The 24,116-nt window shown below is 44.7% G+C and overlaps 1 protein-coding gene across 1 annotated transcript in view; it reads left to right on the top strand.

Moving 5' to 3' along the window:
• The first annotated feature begins 9,201 nt into the window (after positions 1–9,201).
• tm9sf4 (transmembrane 9 superfamily member 4) overlaps positions 9,202–24,116 on the top strand; it is a 53,309-nt gene continuing 38,394 nt past the window's right edge. Inside the window, exon 1 of the mRNA XM_033041336.1 lies at positions 9,202–9,269. Coding sequence (XP_032897227.1) covers positions 9,255–9,269 — 15 coding nt within the window. The 5' untranslated portion in view covers positions 9,202–9,254. The remainder of the gene's footprint in view (positions 9,270–24,116) is intronic.

Genomic DNA, 24,116 nt, shown 5'->3' with positions numbered 1-24,116 from the left:
TTCCTTCGCTCCATAGATGCTGCTGCACCCGCTGAGTTTCCCCAGCAATTTTGTGTACCCCCGAGAGAATTAAAAATTGGAATCGCAAGGGTCATGATGAGCTGGGAGTGGTTTAATTGTCACATGTACTGTCAATAGAACCAGTGTATTTTTGGTACGGTATGTGGCTGTATGATTGATGTACAGAAGGCAATAACTAGTGCTGGAGTAACTCCTGCGGGCAGAACAATGATATGGTGGTAGAGTTGCTGCCTCACAGCGCCAGAGACCCGGGCTCGACCCTGACCACGGGAGCTGTCTGTACGGAGTTTGTACCTTCTCCCCGTGACCTGCGTGGGGGTTTTTTTTCCCCCGGGTGCGCTCTGGTTTCCTCCCACATTCCAAAGACGTACGTGTTTGAAGATTAATTGGCCTCTGTAAATTATCCCCGGTGTGTAGGATAGAACTAGTTGGTCAGCGCAGACACGGTGGGCCGAAGGGCCTGGTACCACGATCAATCTCTAAAACTGAGACTAAAAACTCAGCGGGTCAGGTAGCATTTCTGGAGGTAGACAAAAGTGCTGGAGAAACTCAGTGGGTGCAGCAGCATCTATGGAGCGAAGGAAATAGCCAACGTTTCAGGCCGAAACCCAAAGGAAATAGGCAACGTTTCGGGTCGAAACCCGAAGGGTTTCGGCCCGAAACGTCGCCTATTTCCTTCGCCCCATAGATGCTGCTGCACCCGCTGAGTTTCTCCAGCACTTTTGTCTACCTTCTTAAGCATTTCTGGAGAGCATGGATCAGTGGCGTTTCAGGTCGGGACTTAACGGAGTACAGCCTAAACGTGGCAGGGGGCATGTGGCAGGTAACAGGTGGTAAAAGGTGGAAACAGGTTACAGGTGGACGCAGGTGACAGGTGTATGCAGGTGAGGGGGTTATTGCCAGCGAGCAGTACTCTACAAGATTAATTGCGCTGGCAACCACTCTGCTTGACTGACGAGACAACAGGGTTAAGTCGTTGGCAAAGAAACAAAGAGTGCAGAGAACAAAAGCCTCAGTCTCAAATTTTCAGTGAAGGAAACTGGCGAGCTCAGTCATGCCAGTGTTCGCCAGGGCCAATGATGGGAAACATACAAACACGGACAATTGTTGGAGAGTGGGTACATAGGTCGAGGTTGGGCATTTAGGGACAGACTGAGGTGATGCAATGCCACCAAAGACCATACTGGGTTTAGGGTTTGGAGTTTTACCGATGGCCAGGCTGGGTGAAACAAGTGGAAAATAGACAGGGAATTGCCAGTCATCAGGCATGTAATGTATAGAATGCCCATGAATGACAGAGTGGTGGACACAGCCCAGCCCATCACAGCTACTGGCCTTCTCACCAATGAAGGGACCTTCAGGAGACTGATCTGGAGACTTAGTTTCAACAACTAAGTTACAGAGATAGGTTGAATAAGTTAGGTCTTTATTCTCTGGAGCGCAGAAGGTTAAGGGGGGACTTGATAGAGGTCTTTAAAATGATGAGAGGGATAGACAGAGTTGATGTGATCAAGCTTTTCCCTTTGAGAATAGGGAAGATTCAAACAAGAGGACATGACCAGAATTAAGGGACAGAAGTTTAGGGGTAACATGAGGGGGAACTTCTTTACTCAGAGAGTGGTAGCGGTGTGGAATGAGCTTCCAGTGGAAGTGGTGGCGGCAGGTTCGTTGGTATCATTTAAGAATAAATTGGATTGGCATATGGATGAGAAGGGAATGGAGGGTTATGGTATGAGTGCAGACAGGTGGGACTAAGGGAAAAAAATTGTTCGGCACGGACTTGTAGGGCCGAGATGGCCTGTTTCCGTGCTGTAATTGTTATATGGTTATATGGTTATATGAAGAAGGGTCTTGACACCCATTCCTCCTCTCCAGAGATGCAGCCTGTCCCGCTGAGTAAAACCCCTGTCCCACGGTACGAGTTCATTCCAAGAGTTCTCCCGAGTTTGCCCTGATTCGAACTCGGAGATTTACGGTAATGGCCACTCGTCGGTACTCGGGGCTCTCGTGGACATTTTTCATCATGTTGAAAAATCTTCACTAGTCTTCCCGAGCTTACCTGCTGTTAGCGAGTCTTCCCGAGTACCTGCCGTTAGCGCTAAGAGACGTCCCCGAGCTCCGACGTACCCGCTACGTTCATTCTCCGTGCTAACCACGAGTTTGATTTTTTTTAAACTCGGGAGAGCTCTTGGAATGAACTCGCACCGTAGGACAGGGCTATTACTCCAACATTTTTGTGTCTATCTTCAGTTTAAGCTAGCATCTGCGGTTCCTTCCTACACGTTTCGTCTGTTGGAGTAACTCAGCAGGACGGGCAGCATCTATGGAGAACATGGATTGACAGTGACTCTGGTCGGGACCCTACTTCAGCGAGTTTGAAGAAGGCTCCAACCTGAAACATCACCTCTCCATGTTCTCCACAGATGCTGCCTGACCCGCTGAGTTACTCCAGCACTTTGTTTCTTTTTTTTGTAAACCTGCATCTGCATTTCCTTCACTAGACAAAAATGCTGGAGAAACTCAGCGGGTGAGGCAGCATCTATGGAGCGAAGGAATAGGTGACGTTTCGGGTCGAGACCCTTCCTCAGACTTATGTGGGAGGGGGGTGGGAAGATGAAACAAAGAGGCGGAGACAGTGGGCTGTGGGAGAGCTGGGAAGGGGAGGGGAAAGAGGGAGAAAGCAAGGACTAACTGAAATTGGAGAAGTCAATGTTCAAACCACTGGGGTGTAAACTACCCAAGCGAAATATGAGGTGCTGCTCCTCCAATTTGCGGTGGGACTCACTCTGGCCATGGAGGAGGCCCAGGACAGAAAGGTTGGATTTGGAATGGGAGGGGGAGTTGAAGTGCTGAGCAACCTGGAGATCAGGTTGGTTTTTGCGAACTGAGCGGAGGTGTTGGGCGAAGCGATCGCCAAGCCTGCGCTAGGTCTCACCGATGTAGAGCAGCTGACACCTAGAGCAGCAGATGCAATAGATGAGGTTGGAGGAGGTGCAGGTGAACCTCTGCCTCACCTGGAAAGACTGCTTGGGTCCTTGGATGGAGTCGAGGGGGGGAGGTAAAGCGACAAGTGTAGCATTTATATCAGCATATATCAGCATATCTGGTCAATTGTTAAAGACTTGTGTGAGGACAATCTGGCTGGAATATTCAAGGATATCTCCAAACTTTATCCTCTGTATTCTGATGGCCGTGATATTGCCGCAAGTATGACTTTCAATGTATCTCTGTCTACCCATATTTATACATCTGACAATAACTTGACTAATTTACTTAATCTCACACTTAATCACAACCAGCTATGTCACAATACTAGACGCATCACGCTCGCATGTTTAAAGAACTTTGTAATCACAACTAAGTTCTACAGGAGGAGGAGCCATCTTGGTGAACGGCTGCTAGCAGCAGCCGTCCGTCTTAAATTCGTTTTTTTTTTAGTTTTTAGTGAGTCCTGTTTTTTTGTTTGTAGGGGATATGGTCTTTTAATGTGGGGGGGTAGGTGTTACTTTATTTATAGGTCCCTACCTGGTCGGTGTGGCAGCCTTTTTTCCGGGCTGCCCGTCGACCCGTCCTCGTGGCCTACCAGCGGGCTTGGAGCGCCGTTTCTTGGCGGGAACCACCCAGCACCTCGGCCTGGGTGGCGGCACTGCATTGGAGCGCTGGAGCGGAGCGGGCGATGCCTTGCCTGGGTCGCCGCGCTGGAGCTCTGGCGAGCTGGACCGCCGAGAGCAACATCTCCGGGCTGCGGGTTTGCGGAGCGGAGAGGCGGCGTGCGTAGAGGCGGCAAGGCGGCAGTGCGGAGAGCGGGCGCCGACTTTTTCATCTGGAGCCTAGGAGCGCCAAACCGACGCGGCCTTGTCGGCTTCGGCAGCCGCGGGCTCCAACCAGGAAGCGGCCGTTCCAAGTGGCCCAGCCGCCGAAAGGACTCTCCCGACGCCGGGGCAAGACCACCCGGTGAGAACGGCCAGGGACATCGGGCCTCCGTAGAGGCAACTGCGGTGGCCTCAATAGGCCTGACTTTGGGGTGAACACGGGGTGGGGACTGGACATTGTGCCTTCCTCCACAGTGGTATCCACTGTGGGGGGATGATTTTTTTGTCTAATTGTAGTCCTGTAGGTCTGTGTCCAAGATGGCTGCCGTGAAGAGAGAGTGGACGCTGGCGCGCTTTGGCTGCCGCTGCTCTCTCTTCACACTGTGTTTTTGATTTTCTGTTTTTGGATTGAATTCTGTTTTTAATTTGTGTCATTGTGATGTCTTTAATTACTTGTTTTACTCCGATTATATGTTTTAATTCCGATTACTATGTAAGGTGTCCTTGAGATGTATGAAAGGCGCCCATTAAATAAAATTTATTATTATTATTATTATTACAGAGCTTGCCAAAAAAATCGGATTAATTTTAATCTCCAATAGACCAAAAAGTATGATTTTTATTACTGACTATTTTATTTCAAGATGATTTTCACTTCCTGGTATTAGAGAGTCATAATTGCTGCAATTCGGCAACGACAATAAAGGTATACTGAGTGTAGACACAAAATGCTGGAGTAACTCAGCGGGTGAGGCAGCGTCTCTGGAGAGTAGGAATGGGCGACGTTTCCGGTCCTTCTCTCCAGAGATGCTGCCTCACCCGTTGAGTTACTCCAGCATTTTATGTCTACCTTCGATTTATGTCGACCAGCATCTGCAGTTCTTTCTTACACGAGGTATCCTAATGCCCCTGTCCCACTTAGGAAACCTGAACGGAAACCTCTGGAGAATTTGCGCCCCACCCAAGGTTTCCGTGCGGTTCCCGGAGGTTGCAGGTGGTTGCCGGAGGTTGCAGGTAGTGGAAGCGGATAGGGAGACTGACAAAAACCTCCGGGAACCTACGGGAACCGCACGGAAACCTTGGGCGGGGCGCAAAGTCTCAAGAGGTTTCCGTTCAGGTTTCCTAAGTGGGACAGGGGCATTAGTCACTGAGTTACAGACTTCATGTATTCTCCAGAGTACAGGCCGTCAAACCTGAAGTGACCAGAGTAAAATAATACCTGGGAGCCTGAAATTGTGGGGATACATGATGGAAGAATATACAATTATGAGAGGCATAGACAGAGTAGGCAGCCAGAGCCTTTTTTCCAGGATGGAAAAATCAATTTTACTGGAAGGCATAACTTTTACCTTGAGAGGGGCAAAGCTTAAAGGAGATGTGCAGGGCAAGTTTTGAAACAGAGGGTGGGAGATGAGTGCCTGGGAGGTGGTGGTGGAGGCAGATATATTAGTGGCATTTAAAAGAGTTGAACAGGCATGTTGATATGCAGTGAATGGAGGGATATGGATTATGCACAGGCAGATAGGAGTTGGCCTTGACATTGTGGACCTTGTGGGCTGAAGGGCCTGTTCGTGTGCTGTACTGTTCTACGCCCTATGCCCTTGACAAGATGCTGGGGTGGGAGATTGCAACCTTCACCTGGTCCATCTAATGCAATCAACCCGACGTACACAAACAAAGCGATCAGATAGAACAAGCTGACCTGCAACTTTAGGCTGTGCACGCCACAGAAGAATAAGATGCTGGAACTAACTAGGAGTGCATAATTCATGTCCTTTCATCTCATGACTGCTGGTGTTGTCACAATCCTTGTAGAAAAAGTAGAATAGTACTGGATAATATTACTCAAATTACTGTCGGAACAATGGAGTTGTGAACTTATTGCAAATAAACAAGTGACTAATGCATGGGTGTGTCTCTCTAGAATGTCAACTTTAAATTGTATTCTGGGTGTATTTTGCCTCGTATTGTGTTTTGAATTTGTGTACTAGTCATGTCTCTACTATTTATTTCATTCCCCTTACATGTTTTTCCTCTACTTGCTAAATTTTTGTAAGGTGTCCTTGAGACTCTTGAAAGGCACCCATAAATAAAATTTATTATTATTATTATTATGCAAAATACAAGCAGCACATCACAGTGTGCGCAGCTCTGATATTCAGAGGCATTTAAAAATAATAAACCAGTATAAACAGATCTTGAAGAATTTTAATGTAACACTAGACTAAGTGGGACCCGATGGGTCCCATGTTCACACGGGAGGACTGGTCCCCCAACGCAATCTTCCACCTCTCCACCAATTCCAATATTGGTGGCCAGTGGGGGGGTTGGCAGGGGGCGCTTTCTAGAGCGCTAGTATGGGTGTTGTGGGCCGATGGGACTGGTTTCCAGAGGGTGAGTATGGACATTGTGGGACGAATGGATTTTTGGGCTGGCAGCTCAGTCACTCAGGCCTGGTGGGCTGGCAGCTCAGTCACTCAGGCCTGGTGGGCTGGTAGCTCAGAAACTACCAGAAATACTGCCCAAAACAGGTGAGAGACTGTGAGAGAGAGGGTGGAGAATCAATTTTAGACATTTTTCATCTTTTTCTGCAGATCACAGCAAGGAAGGAGGAAAGTTTGTCCTGGCCTGGATCTCACAGGGAGCCAATGAAGGGAGGGAGAAAAATACTGGGGTTAGGTTTAATACTTGCAGGGAGAATACTTACTGATGGGCCGAAGGGACTCCTCCTGGGATAGTACAGGCCCGATGGGCCGAAGGGACTTAAAAAACAAAATCTCAGTGAAAGGCGCGTTTTCTGGACCTTTCCTGGCCTGGCACGGTCCTTTAGGGCCAAAATGCTCCAACTGGGCTAATACGGGCATTTTGGGCAAAAGGGACTGGTTTCTCGACTAATACGGGCCTTGTGGGCCGAAATTAGTGGTTTCAGGCAGGCCAAACAACTCATTTCATTTCCATTACCATTTCAAGCCCAGGGCAGGCCAAACAACTCATGGCATTGTCATTTTCATTTCCATTTTGCATTGTCGTTTCAAGCACAGGGCAGGCCAAACAACTCATGGCATTGTCATTTCACTTCCATTTTGCATTGCAGTCTCAAGCACATGGCAGGCCAAACAACTCATGGCATTGTCATTTCATTTCCATTTTCCATTGCAGTCTCAAGCACAGGGCAGGCCAAACAACTCGTGGCATTGTCATTTCATTTTCATTTTACATTGCAGTCTCAAGCACAGGGCAGGCCAAACATGGTATTGTCATTAAGGGCTAATGAATCATTTATTGCAAGTACATTGCAGACTCACAGTTCAGTTGCTTCACAGCTTAGAATCACAGTTGTGGCCTCTCCCTCACAACCTTCCAGAGTGACTGACTCACGTCCAGGCATCCGGGGTTTCATAGTCTTGTCTGCTCCCGGAAGGGGCGTTACCTTCATCATGGTGATTGACAGGCGAGAGGACCAATCAGCTGATCTCAAGATTTTTTAAACACTCATAACTTTTTTATTTTGCATCGATCGGAAAAATCCTCACGGCTGCTACAGCGGAGGAGGACTGTGTAAGATGGCCAAAAATCATAGCAATATAGGGTAGCGTTTTTTCTAAAATCAATGTACAGCGCAGACAGGAAGCATTCAAGATGAGACTTTTAGTCATATAGATATGCTAAAATGGGAAACTATTGCCAGAACAGATTAATACACAGAGTACTGGAGTAACTCAGCGGGTCAGGCAGCATCTCTGGAGAACATGGATAGGTGACGTTTCACAGAGTGCTGGAGTAACTCAGCGGGTCAGACAGCAAAATAGAAGTGAAATGACAGAGATGTCATGGAGTGATACAATTTGTGTTACAGAGTGATACAGTATTGTGTTTGCAATCATAACAATAGTGTTGTTGCAAATGCAACCTCAACATGGGCAGGGAATAAATAACCTAAATGAATGCACATTTTTTCCATGTAGTTTTGAAGTGCAAAGTGTAGAGAGGAAAAGGAAAATGAGATGAGGAAAAACGTTTTCACTCAGAGAGTTGTGAATGTGTGGAATTCTCTGCCACAGAGGAAGGCAGTGGAGGCCAATTCACTAGATGTTTTGAAGAGAGAGTTAGATTTAGCTCCTAGGGCTGACAGGATCAAGGAATATGGGGAGCAAGCAGGAACGGTGGTGTACTGATTGGATATTTGAATGGTGGTGCTGGCTAGAAAGGCCGAATGGCCTATTCCTACGCCTATTGTCTGTGTATCTATGTTTAAAAATGAATGCACATTTTCTCTCCATGGTGATTTGAAGTGCAAATGCTTAATTAGAGAGGAAAAGGGAGACAAAAAATGCTGGAGTAACTCAGCGGGTCAGGCAGCATCTCTGGAGAGAAGGAATGGATGACGTTTCGGGTCACTGAAGACGGGAAAAGGGAGAGTTTGTGTCAGAAGAACTGCAGATGTTGTTTTAAATCGAAACTTGAAAGAAAAATTCAGACAGCCGTTGCTTTCCCTCTCTCTCTCCATCCCCTTCCCCTTCCCAGTTCTCCCACCAGTCTCACTGTCTCCGACCACATTCTATCTCTGTGTCTCCCTCTCCCCTGACATCAGTCTGAAGAAGGGTCTCGACCCGAAATGCCACCCATTCCTTCTTGCCAGAGATGCTGCCTGTCCCGCTGAGTTACTCCAACATTTTGTGTCTACAAGGGAGAGTTTGCAGCTGCCTTCCTCGATTTCCAGCAGACTGTCAATCAAAGATACTAGGGGATACTGTTTAAGAAGGAACTGCAGCTGCTGGAAAATCGAAGGTAGACAAAAATGCTGGAGAAACTCAGCGGGACAGGCAGCATCTATTGATTCAGATTCAGATTCAAACTTTATTGTCATTGTGCAGTGTGCAGTACAGAGACAACGAAATGCAGTTAGCATCTCCCCAGACGAGCGAACATCGAATAATGAGCAATAAATATATATACGTACATACAGTCGTAGTAGTGCAATTTTTCTGGGGGAAGCAGAGTCGAGACCCTCCATCAGACCCTTCTTATGTATATACATGTGTGTCTCAACCCGAAACGTCACCTATTCCTTCGCTCCATAGATGCTGCCTCACCCGCTGAGTTTCTCCAGCTTGTTTGTCTACTGGAGGATACTAGTATCTTTAGTGTCAATGGTCTGGGGGAGGGGGCGGGGTCTGTGAGAGGGGCGGGGTCTGTGAGAGGGGCGGGGTCTGTGAGAGAGGCGGGGTTTAGGGAGGGGCGGGGTTTCGACGAGGGGCGGAGTTTTGGAGGCGAGGAGGGGCCGGGTTAAGGAAGGAGGGGCGGGGTTTGGGGGGAGGGGCGGGGTTTGTGGGAGGGGCCGGGTTAAGGGAGGGCGGGGTTTATGGGAGGGCGGGGCCTGAGTGACGTCGGTACCGTCGCGCGTGACACGTGGACGACAAGATGGCGGCGAGGAGGGTGAGAGTCAAGGGGTGTCCGTCCGCCTCCCGCCGCGGGGGGACGGCAGCGCGGGGCCGGGGCCGGGGCCTGGGCCTGGGCCCGGGGTGGGGGCACCGACCGGGTAACAGGCGGCCGGGCCGGGCCGGGCCGGCGGGCGGGTGGGGAGCCGGGGCTGGGCGGCCATGATCAGGCGGCAGCGTCCAGTCCAGTCCCGGGGCCGCGGGCCCTGCCCTTTAACTGTCTGTCAGCTCCCTGAATAAGCTGCATTCGTGCAATTAATATGTGTGTATGTGTATAAACACAGACATTATTAATACACGGATACTGTCTCTGTATATATACTGTAGCTAGAAATATATATAAATACATGTGTTTGCATGTGATCTATATGTATATGTGTGTATGTACAAGAAATAACTGCAGATGCGGGACAGGCAGCATCTCTGGAGAGAAGGAATGGGTGACGTTTCGGGTCGAGACCCTTCCTCAGACCGAACACATGTACATATGTCTGTGTATGTGTATATATGCATGTATATTTGTGGATATATGTATGTACATGTATGTGCATATCTGTATCATGTACATGTGTGTATATGTACATGTGTATTTATGTATCATGTACATGTGTATATGTACATGTGTATGTATTATGTACATGTGTGTATATGTACATGTATGTATTTGTATGTATATGTGTATTATGTACATGTGTGTATATGTATTATGCACATCTGTGTGTATATGTATGTGGACAAGTGTATGTGTGTATCAATGTATGTGTGTGTATATGTGTATGTATGTATATGTGTGTGTATCTGCATATATATATTTATTTATATATGTGTGTGTTTATATATGTGTGTGTGCGTGTCTACCTACACACACACACACACACACATATATATATATTATATTATATTATATATATATATATATACACACACACGCACACGCACACAAACATGTTTCAGATATAGGGAGAGGAAGGGACTCGGCATGGTAATGGGGGGGGGGCGACAAGATAGAACCGAGGCATGGAAACCAAGCATTTGCTCCGGTTCTCTTCCCCCCTCCCTCTTACAATGGATAGACGTCACCTACCCGTTTTCTCCATACATGCTACTTGACCCGCTGAGTTACTCCACCACTTTGAGTCTATCTAAGAAACTGCAGATGCTGGTTTACAAAACAAACAGAGTGCTAGAGTTAACTCAGTGAGTCAGGCTGGATCTTTGGAGAACATGATCCTACTTCAGACTGAGGTATTTGGAGATGGGGCTGCCAGGACTCACTGTTTATGGATTTTGGATAGGTGATATGAATGGGCAGTGTGAGGAAGATGAACGATAAGGGTACGGTAGGGCAGGAGATGGCAGAAACATTGGGGCATCCAGGGCAGTCCTACTTGTGGATTTTGGGGAAGGTGAAAATCAATGTGCAGTGTGAAGCGAGCAAATGATCAGTTTGGAGGGGCGGTGGTCAGAGGTGAGGAGATCGGTAACTGTCAGGGAGATGGTGGCCTGGTGTTTGTCCATGGGGTCATGGTCAATGTTTTAGGTATACAGACGTGTCTGAGAAAACTTCATACATTGAATTCTGGGCAGCACGGTAGCGCAACAATAGAGTTGCTGCCTCACAGCGCCAGAGACCTGGGTTCAATCCTGACTATGGGTGCTGTCCTTACAGAGTTTGTACCTTCTCCCTGTGACCTTCATGGGTTTTCTCCGAGGTCTTCGGTTTCCTCGCACACTCCAAAGATGTACAGTTTTATAGGTTAATTGGCTTGGTCTAAATGTAAATTGTGCCTAGTGTGTGTAGATAGTGTTGATGTGCGGGGATCGCTGGTCGGCGCGGATTAGGTGGGTCAAAGGGCCTGTGTCCGTGCTGTGTCTCTAAACTAAACAAAAACATTCTTATGTTGCCTGGATTGGAGGGTATTATCTATGAGATGTTGGGCATAAGTGAATTGTTTTCTCTGGAGGCTGAGGGAAGGCTGATAGATGTATATTAAATTGAAAAGCAGAGGTAAGGTAGATAGTCGGAACCTGTTTCCTCTAAAAGTGAAAATGTCATAGCCTAGAGGGAATAGCTTTAAGGTGAGGGACAAATTTTAAAGTAGCTGTTACATACAGTGATAGGTGGCTGGATCACAACGTGGGGAGTGATGATCGAGACAGATACATTGAAGATAGACAAAAAATGCGGGAGAAACTCAGCGGGTGACAGATACATTAGTGGCATTTAAGAGACTTTTGGATAGGCAGATCGATATGGAGGGATAGGGATCTCGAGTAAGCAAATTAGATTAGTTTGGCATCATGTTTTACACAGACATCATAGCTCAAAGGGCCTGTTCCTGTTTTGTACTGTTCCGCGCTGTTCCTGGTGTGAGCTTTGATCTTGCGCCTGTACATTTAATTGTGACATACTCATTAGTGTTTGCATCTGTCTACACAAAGCACCCTTTCCACTCTAGTGGTCCCTGGGGTGATATCCCTGCCCTTATCTGTGAAATGTCCGCACCAGACTCAAAGTTCCAAGGTTCAAGGTTTCAAGGCTAGTTTGTTGTCACATGTACCAGTTAAGGTACAGTGAAATTTGAGTTACCATACGGCCATACTAAGTGAAAAGCAACAAGACACACAACCACATAAAAGTTAACATAAACATCCACCACAGTGGATTCCACATTCCTCTCTGTGATGGAAGGCAATAAAATTCAAACTTCTTCCTCTACCATCCGCATTCGGGGCGATCAAAGTCCCCGTAGCCGGTGGTCGAAGCCCCTGAATATCCAGGAGCAGAGGGGGCCCAATCCCTTTAACTCCTTCACAGCATCTCCTATGTCTTGTCCCATCAGCCTTTCCCACACCTTATTTAAGCTGAAGGATTGATTGCTGGTCAAACCGTTCCACGCCCTACATGTAAACCATTCGTGGAGTGAATCCAAGGCAGTAACTTCACCCATTGTATTTTGCATATATCAAAGTACTTTTCAGGGGTTCAAGACAGTGTTTAACAAACCTGGTATTACACAACAAGATTGCTATTTTTAAATAGTTGTAAGTAAATAGTTGATGCAAGTTTGCATTAAAAATGGTGGGTTGAGCTGCATAATAGTTTTCTATTACAAGGAAAATACAAAGTGCTGGAGGAACTCAGCAGGTAAGGCAGCATCTGGGGAGGGGATGAACAAATAACTTATCGGGTCGGGACCCTTCTTCAGACTGCCTGACACGCTGAGTTCCTCTAGCACTTTGTGTTTTGCTCAAGATTCTAGCAACTGCGGTGTCTTATATCTGCAGTTTTCTATTTCATGGATTGCTGCCTTCAAGGTTATTTATGTGTGGGCATTCTTTAGTTGTTTTAATCCCATTGGAGGCACCTCTGATTGTGTGGAGTTATTTGCAAGTGGTGTTTCTGTGATAAATTTATTTCCTTTGGTGATTCTGGGAATTTGTCAGAATTTACTCAGGTTGGAATGTTTAACATTTGGAGAAGCAATTTGTGAACTGATTGTGTTTTCCTGAAGGGAGTTCTCATGATTACCCAAACACTACCTTAAAAGTTATGGCTGTAATGTAAAGAGATAAGTCGTTTCAACTGTCAATGTACAATCTGCCTGTATTCAAAGGCTGATTAATGTAATCAAAAGGATGCTGGTTGATACCAAAGATGGATACAAAATGCTGGTGTAACTCAGCGGGTTGGGCAGCATTTGGTGTATCGGATTACACACTTGCTGTTCTTGAAAATACTTCACTTAAGAGTTGTTTAAGAAAGAGAACTGCAGATGGTGGGAAAATCGCAGGTAGTCAAAAATGCTGGAGAAACTCAGCGGGTGAGGCAGCATCTGTGGAGCGAAGGAATAGGTGACGTTTCGGGTCGAGAAGGGTCCTGAAGGGACTCGACCTGAAACGTCACCTATTCTTTTGCTCCATAGATGCTGCCTCAAACCCTGAGTTTCTCCAGCATTTTTGTCTACCTTCACTTAAAGAGTTTGGATCTTGTGTTGAAAAATATAGCTAAGTTGCTAGATTGTTTATGAAATTATTTTCTAGATGCTTTATTAACCGAATGATACACGTATGTGGTAGTTGCCTGTCTCGTTTACACACATTCATCATCGGTGAGCCGAATTAGCAAATCTGTGTCTAAGCAATTCTGGATATATGGTTGTGTGAAGTATGTGGATACAACTGTTGGTGTGTTGTCAAGCATTATTGCCAGTAATCATCGTTTTTTTCCCCATATGTCAAAGTTATTGAAGGTGTTGTGCTTGTACTTGAAAATTCATTTGAAAATGTATTCTTATTTTGCTATCTGCAGGAGCTACATACCAAGTGGTATTGTGTAATAATGAATGTTCAAGTGAAACCATCTTATTATCTAATTAATCTTCTTCTTCTTGCGTATGGCGTGCACAGCCTGAAGTTGAAGGACAACTTGCTCTATTTGATTTTGCAGGCCAGGTTGATTGCCACGTGAAGGTTGCAATCTCCCACCCCATCTAATTGATCTGTGCATTTTTGACTGAGAATATATATTTAAAATATGACTCCTGAACTATTTTGATTAATTCGTCTTGCGTAAGTGCCTAACCATCATTTATTTCCTGATGGTGAGACTTAACGTGGGAGGCCATTATCTTCCATCCAAAAATACTATTTGGCATCCAGAGCTTCCTTGAAAGATTGCAAGACATTTCCATCCATTAGCAGTCTACTCTATCTGAAAAGTCCTTGATTTTAACCTTAAATTACAGGAATGTCACTTATTATTTTTACATATGCTCTTTGAAAATAATTGCCTAGGATCTGTCCTGATTTTTATTTCTCTTCTGATTCACTTTAAAGTCAAGGCTTGATAACACTTGAACCAATGTAATAAATCTGCTGAATCCAGAAATGTGACAGGAAGTGATGCCAATTGTTTTTTCATTATTTGGCTGCGTGGACATTTGGCTTGATTTTTAATTCGTTTTTCAGAACTTTGGCTTTATTTCAATCTAGCTATGTGATACCTTGAACTGTTTACCTGCGTTTGGCCCATATATATCCTCTGCACCTTTCCTATCCATATACCTGTCTAAATAGCTATTCAATGTTGTTATAGTATCTGCCGCAACTACCTCTTTTGGCAGGTAGACAAAAGTGCTGGAGAAACTCAGCGGGTGCAGCAGCATCTATGGGGCGAAGGAAATAGGCAACGTTTCGGCCCGAAACATTGCCCATTTCCTTCGCTCCATAGATGCTGCTGCACCTGCTGAATTTCTCCAGCACTTTTGTCTACCTTTGATCGAGCAGCATCGTGGGCAGATAGACTCAGACAACAGACAAAAACATTAGTTATACGTTTTGTGCAAGGCAGCAAAAAGAAAAAAGATGTGTAAAAATGCAATTAGAAAACTGTTAGTTCAAAGGCTGGTGTGTAGTGTTCCATGGCTGAAGTAGGATTACGGTTGTGTGGGTCTGTTAAAGAACCCGACGGTCGTCTGAAAGCAGCTGTTGCTGGACCTGGTGGTGTGGGACTTCAGTTTCTGTACCTCCTGCTCATTGATAGCAGCAAGAAACGGGTATGATCCGGATAGTGGGAATCCTTTTTGATAGATAACGCTTCTTAGAAACATAGCAAAATAGGTGCAGCAGTAGGCCATTCGGCCCTTCATGGCTGATTCCTTTAGCCCGAAGAGCTAAATCTAACTCCCTGTTGAAAACATCCAGTGAATTGGCCTCCACTGCCTTCTGTGGCAGAGAATTCCACATTCACAACTCTCTGGGTGAAAACGTTTTTCCTCATCTCAGTCCTAAATGGTCGACCCCTTATTCTTAAACTGTGGTTCTGGACTCCCCCAACATCGGGAACATTTTTCCCACATCTAGCCTGTCCAATCCTTTAAGAATGTTATATGTTTCCATGAGATCTCCTCTTATCCTTCTAAATTCCTGTGAATACAAGCCCAGTCGACCCATTCTTGAGACAGCATCTTGTGTGGGCGCTTTTAATGGTACGGAAGGTAGTGCCGGGAAGGACGAGGCTGAACCACAACTCTCTGCCGCCTCTTGTGTTTGTATGCTTTGGAATTGCCGTACCAGGCACTGATACCCTGGTAGCCCCATTACAGTTAAAGGCAGCATTTTATTTATCGTATAGAGACAGTGTCTTCCGAACATTGAAGCAAGTCATCCATCTTAACCTACCGACGTGGCACATAAACACTTTTAAACCCTTCTTCACCTAATCAATTCAAAAGTTGATTATTTTTATTTAATATCCCATTATACACAATCCCATCTTTTGCATCAAATGTCTTGCACTAGTACTACTTTTTACCTGTTTAAGAAGGAACTGCAGATGCTGGAAAATCGAAGGTAGACAAAAATGTTGGAGAAACTCAGCGGGTGCAGCAGCATCTATGGAGCGCAGGAAATAGGCAATAGGAAATAGGCAACGTTTCGGGCCGAAACCCTTTGGGTTTCGACCCGAAACGTTGCCTATTTCCTTCGCTCCATAGATGCTGCTGCACCCGCTGAGTTTCTCCAGCATTTTTGTCTATCTTCTACTTTTTACCTATAACTTTCTTCTTTGGCGTCCATCTTCCATGTTTAAAATGTTGACATCGCTGTCATCGGCCGTCCTGAAAAGGACGCCAACTTTCAAGAGGAGGCATAAGACGGACGATGGCACTCAGTGGCAATGTTGCAATAGATGATGGTGGTAGCAGAATTAGCTCAGGATACTTCCAGTTTCCAGCTCCCGCGACGTGGACGCTTCTGCTATGGGGTCTCCTATACCTTTGATTGAAAAAAACTATATTCCCCTTGAATACTTCATTCATTTTATTAGTGATTACCGTACATTTATAACTTTGAGTTGTGGCTGCCTTTATCCTCCAAGGTTAGTGCTTAATAATGTAGATGTGAAGACTCCCTTTGCATAAAATGAAAATGTAGCAATCATCAACTCACCAGAGAGGAAGAAAACAACAACAACGGAATTGACAATGGAGAACCAGTGTATCTGCACGTCACTCATGGTTAAGTAAGTGTCCCAGCGAGATGCCCATTTAATAGGACCACCCTGAAAATACAAGTTAATGATTTGGATGTTAACTTGCTATTGAGCAATTTTAACTTGCCATGACCCGAGGCCAGACTAGTGATACAGAAGTCCATCGCAAGACAACTTGCAGGTCATGTTGACATATGTTCATACATACAAATAAAAGCAGATGTTTTCTAGTGTACCATAAAAGAAATAAAAGATCATCACTGCATAGTTTTGTGGTTCATATTTCTTGAATTTTAAAGACAAACTTTAACCCTACGAAACCTCCCAAGCATTTCAAGTTTGGAGTCGGCCTATTAAAAGCAAATGACTCATTTAAATGCAGCGCAAGACCACATGACATAGGAGCAGAATTAGGCTATTCGGCCCATCGGGTTTTCTCTGCCATTCGATCATGGGCGATCTATTTTTCCCTTTCAACCTCATTCTCCAGCCTTCTCCTCGTAACCTTTGATGCCATTACTAATCTAGAACCTGTAATCTCTGCTTTAAAAATACCCAATGACTTGGCCTCCATAGCCATCAGTGGCAATGAATTCTACAGATTCACCACCCTCTGGCTAAAGACATTCCTGCAGAAATATTTAGTTATAAAATCATTTAGATCCTCGATACCGCTGCATTGCCTAACCCTAATTGCTTTGAATACATCCGAGTGGCTTGGCAACATATTTCAAACGGCAGCTCAGAGTCAATCACATGCTTGTGGGTCAGAAAGGATACGGATAACGGATTTCATTTCACAAATGACATGAATGCACAGGTGGGGAAGGCAGCATTTAGTAAAACTGAGCATCTTAGCAATACAATCTGAAAGTCAAAGAATGCAGGTATAAGAATGAATCTGCCCTGTGTTTAGTCCCACATACTTTTTCAACAAACCTCAACCATTTCAGATATCATCCATTGCCAAGAAGCAACATAATTATGGTCCAAAACAAGACTCCACGACAGCAATTATCTATTTTGTTAACTCAAATGTGGGGGTACAGGAGCTAGGATAATGTTCTGTTCTTCAAAAAAACCCAATACACTTGAACTTGAAAACAGAATTTGCTATCGTATCTGCAGGACAGATCCTCTAACAGCGCAGAATTGAGATCGCCCCTGCTGTCAATGTCAGATGAAGAAATTACCAAGATCATTTGCCAATATAGTCTTGAATTCACATTCCCCCTCTGCAATAATTGATTACAAACTCTCATTCTATTGGGGCGCCACAATGGCACAAGCCGGCACAGGATCGCAGCTAGTAGAGCTGCTGCCTCTTCTCCCCGCTTCTTCTGGGTGCTTGGGGCTCCACCCACATCCCAAACATGTGCACATTGCTGGGTTAGTTGGTGGCCACTGGAAATTGCAAGATAATCTCTCTCTCTCTCTCTCCCTCTCCCTCTCTCTCTCTCCCTCCCCCCTCTCTCTCCTCTCCCTCTCCCTCTCCCTCTCCCTCCCTCCCTCCCTCTCCCTCTCTCTCTCTCTCTCTCTCTCTCTCCCTCTCCCTCTCTCCCTCTCTCTCTCTCCCCCTCTCCCTCCCCATCTCTCTCCCTTCCTCTCTCTCCCCCCATCCACCTCCCCCTCTCTCTCCCCCGCCCTCTCCCCCCCTCTCTCTCCTCTCTCTCCCTCTCTCCCCCTGTCTCTCTCCTCTCTCTCTCTCTCTCCCTCCCTCCCCTCTCTCTCCTCTCCCTCTCTCTCCCCCCACTCCCTCCCCCCTCTCTCTCTCTCTCTCTCTCTCCCTCCCCCCTCTGTCTTCCAGAAAAACACCTGAATCAGCAATTTATGACAAACGACACAAGCCTTCAACATCTTCCTTCAGCTAACACACCACTTGTTTAAATCAATCTTTAGGTTTTCTTCCAATCACAGACCTTCCCTTTTGTTGTAATCAGCTCTGATCTTTTTCTCTAGAAGTTAAAACTAATTTCCAAGTTTTTCCAATCCTGCTGCAAGGTCACAAATCCAACCCTTTAAATCTGTTTCTCTCTCTCTGCCAAATGCTGCCTAACCTTCAGAGTATTTCACTATTTTCAGTGTCAGCAGTACTTTAGGAGAAAGCAATGATGCTTTATTTTAGAAATATGAAACTGTAAATCAGAGACAAGACACCTACCCAGGAATTATTTCCAAAGAAAATGTCACTGACCTGGGGCAGCACGGTGGCGCAGCGGTATAGCTGCTGCCTTTCAGTGCCAGAGACCTGGGTTCGATCCTGACTACGGGAGTTTGCACGTTCTCTTCACAACCTGCGTGGGTTTTCTCCGAGATCTTCGGTTTTCTCCCACACTCCAAATACGTGCAGGTTTGGCTTGGAATAAATGTAAATTGTCCCTAGTGTAGGACAATGTTAATGTGCGGGGATCGCTGGTCGCCGCGGACTCGGTGGGCCAAAGGGTCTTTTTCCGCGCTGTATCTCTAAAACTAAAACTAAACGCTATCGCTGTGCCACCATGTAGGGTTGTCGGGGTTCGTGTAGGTGTCTCATTGCTCCCCCTTTCAAAGTGTACATAAAAGGACATTGAGCTCCTCTGGAAGTGAGGCATCATTGCCACTTACACTACCTAGTTTCACCTCATTGGAAGTGATAGTGTTCACATCCTGCCACATCCGTTAAGGACACCAGCTAAGTTTGGAATTGTCACTGCTCGCGATGGCCCTCAGGTGCACACCTGACTTTTTGTATGGTGCAATTATCAGTCCTAAACGTCCGTAAGGCTGGTGATGCATCTCTGAGCAGGAAATGGAGCTCCCGGTTCAGCCGGTTCTTCTGGTTAGGGAAGACTTGGTATGTTGTTAGGTACACATTCATCCACACGTTTATTATCAACTTGGTATTCATCCAGGTCACAAATCCTTGAACATGATTCATTCCATTTATTTGAAACAGTCCCCTAAGCGCTCCCCTGCCTCCCTAGGCTAGCGCTTCTCAGTCCTCTTTGCTGGTGCCACCCTTTTCAAAGTCTGTCTATGTGGCAGGAGGTTAGATTTTCTGAAGTCAGGGGCAAGGGTAGGAGCAATAGGCATTCCAGATGGTGCACTCCTGCCTGCAAAAATGTCCCAGTGCTGTTGTGGCTCATCTCAAGTCATTTGTCACATACACATACAAGATGTACAGTGAAATGAAAGTGGCAATGCCTGTGGGATTATGCAAAACTACAGAACAGAACCAGTATTTACATTTTTAAAAAGACACAACAGTAAATTGGTCCCTGGTGAGATCAGAGTTTAAAGTCCTGACGGCCTGTGGGAAGAAACTCCGTCTCATCCTCTCTGTTTTCGCAGCGTGACAGCGGAGGCCCTTGCCTGACCGTAGCAGCTGGAACTGGAACAGTCCGTTGTTGGGGTGGTAGGGGTCCTTCAATATCTTGCTGGCTTTGGATCTGCACCTCCTAGTGTATAGGTCCTGCAGGGGGGTAAGTGTAGTTGCCATGGTGCGTTCTTAATCCTGCTAACATTTCTTCTGTAGAAATACAAACTGCTGGAGGAACTCAATGGGTCATGCAGCACCTTGGAGGGATATGGGTCGGGACCCTTGTTTTTTGCTCAAGGTGCCAGCATCTACAGTCTCCAGGGTCAACATTTCTTCTGTAGGATGAAACTGCAGATGCTGGTTTAAACCGAAGATAGACACAAAAAGCTGGAGTAACTCAGCGGGTCAGACAGCATCTCTGGAGAAAAGGAATAGGTGACGTTTCCGGTCGAGACCCTTCATCTGTTTCATCCATTGTTTCAATATCCATTTTATAGTGTACAGAACACTTATCGCACAGGAACATGCCCTTATGTCTTTTTCTTTTTTTTTCTCACTTTTAATTTAATTTTAATTTCAAGTTTTCGTGTAGCTTGTTGCATGATGATTGTCAGCAGACCAATTTCTCTCCGGGGATGAATAAAGTTTCATCGTATCGTTAAGCCCACAATATCAATGCCGAACACAATATCAAGATAAACTAATCTCATCTGCCTGCACATGATCTGTATCCTCATTCCCTGCAGAACCATTTGAGTTCTTGCCCAATTCTTAATTAGTTTAAGATTTTAATATTGTTGAATTCGTTGAACCAGGGGCCACAGTTTAAGAATAAGGGGCAAGTCATTTAGAAAGGAGACGAAGAAACATTTTTCTCAGAGAGTTGTGAGTCTGTGGAATTCTCTGCCTTAGAGGGCGGTGGAGGCAGGTTCTCTGGATACTTTCAAGGGAGAGCTAGGTAGAGCTCTTAAAAGATAGCGGAGTCAGGGGATATGGGGAGAAGGCAGGAACGGGGTACTGATTGGGGATGATAAGCCATGATCACATTGAATGGCGGTGCTGGCTCGAAGGGCCGAATGGCCTACTCCTGCACCTATTGTCTGTTGTCTATTTTCTAATTTTAATTGCTGATTATTTACCTTTTTCCACAAATCTGCCCCCTTGTTTGTGCCTACAAAAAAGGGCGTGACCCACTTGGGCGTCATTTGCGCGTCACGCATGTGGCACGCAAAGATTTTGTAAATCCCAAAATCCTGGGGCGCCGCGCGCGACCCTGCCTACCTCACCACTCACCATGCACGCATCACGACGCGTGCATCATGTGTCATGACGTATACATCATGTCGCGCAAATGGCGCCCAAGTGGGACAGGCCCTATAGTCGTTACCAACAATACTCATTATGGGCATGTCGTGTTTCCTTCTGTGCCTCAGGTACTGCATCCAACATGCCTGTGCTGGCTCTGTATCGCCTACCAGCCATTTCTCTGCATTCTTGTAAAGTTTCCTGCTCTGTGTATTTATCCGACTTTCATTTGAAGGCCACAGTGAAACCAGCCTCATGTGAGCGGTGCGTCCAAATTCCAACCACATAAATCTTTCTTTAAAAAAAAAAGATTTTTTTCTCATGTCCCTGTGTGTGGTACCTGTGATGTCTAGTCTGTGATCTTTCCACTAACAAGAAAAAATCTCCCAGTACCCACTCCATCCAAAGACACCATTGTACCTGCATCCCATTTGTACATATCTACCAAGTCTACTGTGCAGTCAGTACTAGCAGCCCCTCTAATCTAACTGTGGTCATTCCAGGATCCATTTCTGTCTTTTTCTTTGACATTCTCGATTGTTATTGCATCCTTCCGATAAATTCACCAGACCAGTTCTTTGTAGTTTTTATATTCTATGTATCTATTGATTGGCCATTTGTACTTTCCTATTGCAAGGAATTCAATAATATGATCTGATGACATAATTTGCCGTCTAACCAAATCATTTACATTATTCACATAATTGAATCCTTCGACAAATCAGAATGGAATATTTTTGATTTTTGTAGCCAAACTTGAAATGCTTCCTTGTCAATACTATACCTGACTACTATTCCGTTTTGTTCTGTGTTAGGGTTTCTATTGTTGAGAGGGGAATAAAATGGGTTTAATGGAAAATGCTGTTTGATTCTGAAACACACGGGTCTATAAATATTCAAGTTCTCCAGGTAACTTATTCTTTTGGAGAGTTATCAGATGTTCAGTGCTGATCTGAGAGCAGAGTATGATTTTTTTTGTTGCAAAAAGTAATTTTGACTGCGTAAAATGAGATGTCATTATATTTCTGTATTTCATTTCTTGATTTAAGTACATTTGAAATATGACCAATTATTAGTGCCATTTTGTTTAATTAGGACGGGATACATAGAAAGTTGTTTGTTAAATTGAGTCAAAGAGGGGTGCCTAAATACATTGTGAGAATCCTGGCTTACTGGTATGCCCACCAGACTATGCAAGTAAAATGGGGCAATAGGGTCTCAGCCCCATTTGGGGTTAGCAATGGTGTTAGACAAGGAGGAATTTTGTCCCCAGTCCTTTTTAATCTTTATATTGATGATCTGTCCAGGCAATTGAAAGCCTGTAATACCGGGTGCATGATTGGTAATATTTTACTGAACCATATTATCTATGCACATGATTCTGTGGTCTTTAGTCCATCTAGCGCTGGTCTCCAGCAGCTCCTTACTATATGTTCTCTGTGGTGTGGAACATGATATCAATTATAATGCTGGTAAGAGTGCTGTTATGATCTGTAGAATCAATGAGGATAAATGTCCAAAATGTCCTGATTTTAAATTGTTTGACAATCTTAGTGTCTGTAATAAGGTAAAATATCTTGGACATTTTATTACAGAACAAATAACGGATGACGAGGATATTTATAGGCAACGACGTATGCTGTATGTTCAGGCAAATATTCTCTCGTGTAAGTTTGGTGCGTGTACAGATGTGGTGAAGATGTCTTTGTTTAGAGCATATTGCACACCACTCTATACTTCACAACTGTGGTCAAACTACGGAAAGACAAGTTTACAGAGACTAAAGGTGGCATAATAATGACATGAGAACACTGCTAAGGAAACCTAGATGGTGTAGTGTTAGTGAAATGTTTGTGGCTGCAAGGAGTCAGTACTTTAGAAGCTATCCTAAGAAATCATGTGTATAAATTCATCTGCAGGATTAATGACTCTGAAAATGTACTTATCGTGGTCTGATCAAACATATGGTTTAGCACTAGTTGTGGAGACTCGTTGTAGGACACTGATTTCTCTTTTTATTCTGGATTTTAAATCATGTGTTTTTTGTATATAATTTATGATGCTCTTATAAGTAATATACTAAGCTTTTATATGTATTTTATGGTGTTTTTATATGCAATGTATTTTATGTAATGTCTCTTGTCTGGACCTTGAGTCTGAAATAAAATTTAATAATAATAATAATATATAATAATTAAATAATAATTAAAGGAAACAATATTTGTGAATAGTGTAAATGGATAAAGTGATTTGTAAACTGTAGTGAATTATTTAAATAATTTTGTATGACATGAATAATAATTTTGGTTTAATATCTCCAAACATGTTTTACTTGGAATTGGTTTGAGTTGCAAAAAGTTGTAATCATATCTCAGTGGAGAGAATATTTCACTCAAATTGCATTGTGTAGCTTTGAATTGAGAGGAACATCTTGTAATCAGCCTTCAATTGAAACTATTTATATCTGTGTCTGTGTCTTGGGTGCCTTCCAGTGAATCAACATTATCCCAACTGTTGTATAGACCATGTTATTTCAATCTGTCATCCTGAAATGTGTGAGACTTGAAGGATGTTGTGTCCAAAGCTGATCTGGATTAAATATTTAAGAAAGAACTGCAGATGCATTAAATCACAGAAGGTACACGAACATGCTGGAGAAACTCAGCGGGTGCAGCAGCATCTATGGAGTGAAGGAGATAGGCAACGTTTTGGTCCAAAACGTTGCCTATTTCCTTCGCTCCATAGATGCTGCTGCACCCGCTGAGTTTCTCCAGCATTTTTGTGTACCTTCTGTGATTTAATGCATCGACTTCTTTGCTTCAGATCGAAATGTGTACGTAAAGTATATGTAATGTAAGGTGATAGCTTTGTGCATGAAATTCAGCTCTAGCTTTTAGCCTGTGTTCTTGAGCATCCTATTTCATTTTTTTGTAGGACATTTGTCATATTATTAATATTTTCAGCTTGTATGTGGTCAGGCAGTAAAATTAGCTTAGTTTTGTACCAGTTTTGTCTCTTGATTCAATCTTAGAGCACCCCTGCTGTTTTTAATTTCCGATACGGACTATTGTAGTGTCGATTGTAGGATGGATTGCTGCTCAGTGGAAGTTGCCTAGTTTGCATTCAATCCCTACGTACAGAGTTGAAATGTTCAGTGTTTTCCTGAATGTTCTTAATCCTCCCCTTCTCAGCTCTCCCTCAGCCCACTGGCTCCACCTTTTCGTTTCTTCGTCCTGCCCCCCCCCCCC

Source organism: Amblyraja radiata, chromosome 23 (genome assembly GCF_010909765.2).
Source record: "Amblyraja radiata isolate CabotCenter1 chromosome 23, sAmbRad1.1.pri, whole genome shotgun sequence".
NCBI lineage: Eukaryota > Metazoa > Chordata > Chondrichthyes > Rajiformes > Rajidae > Amblyraja > Amblyraja radiata.
This window is presented reverse-complemented; position numbering and strand designations above follow the sequence as displayed.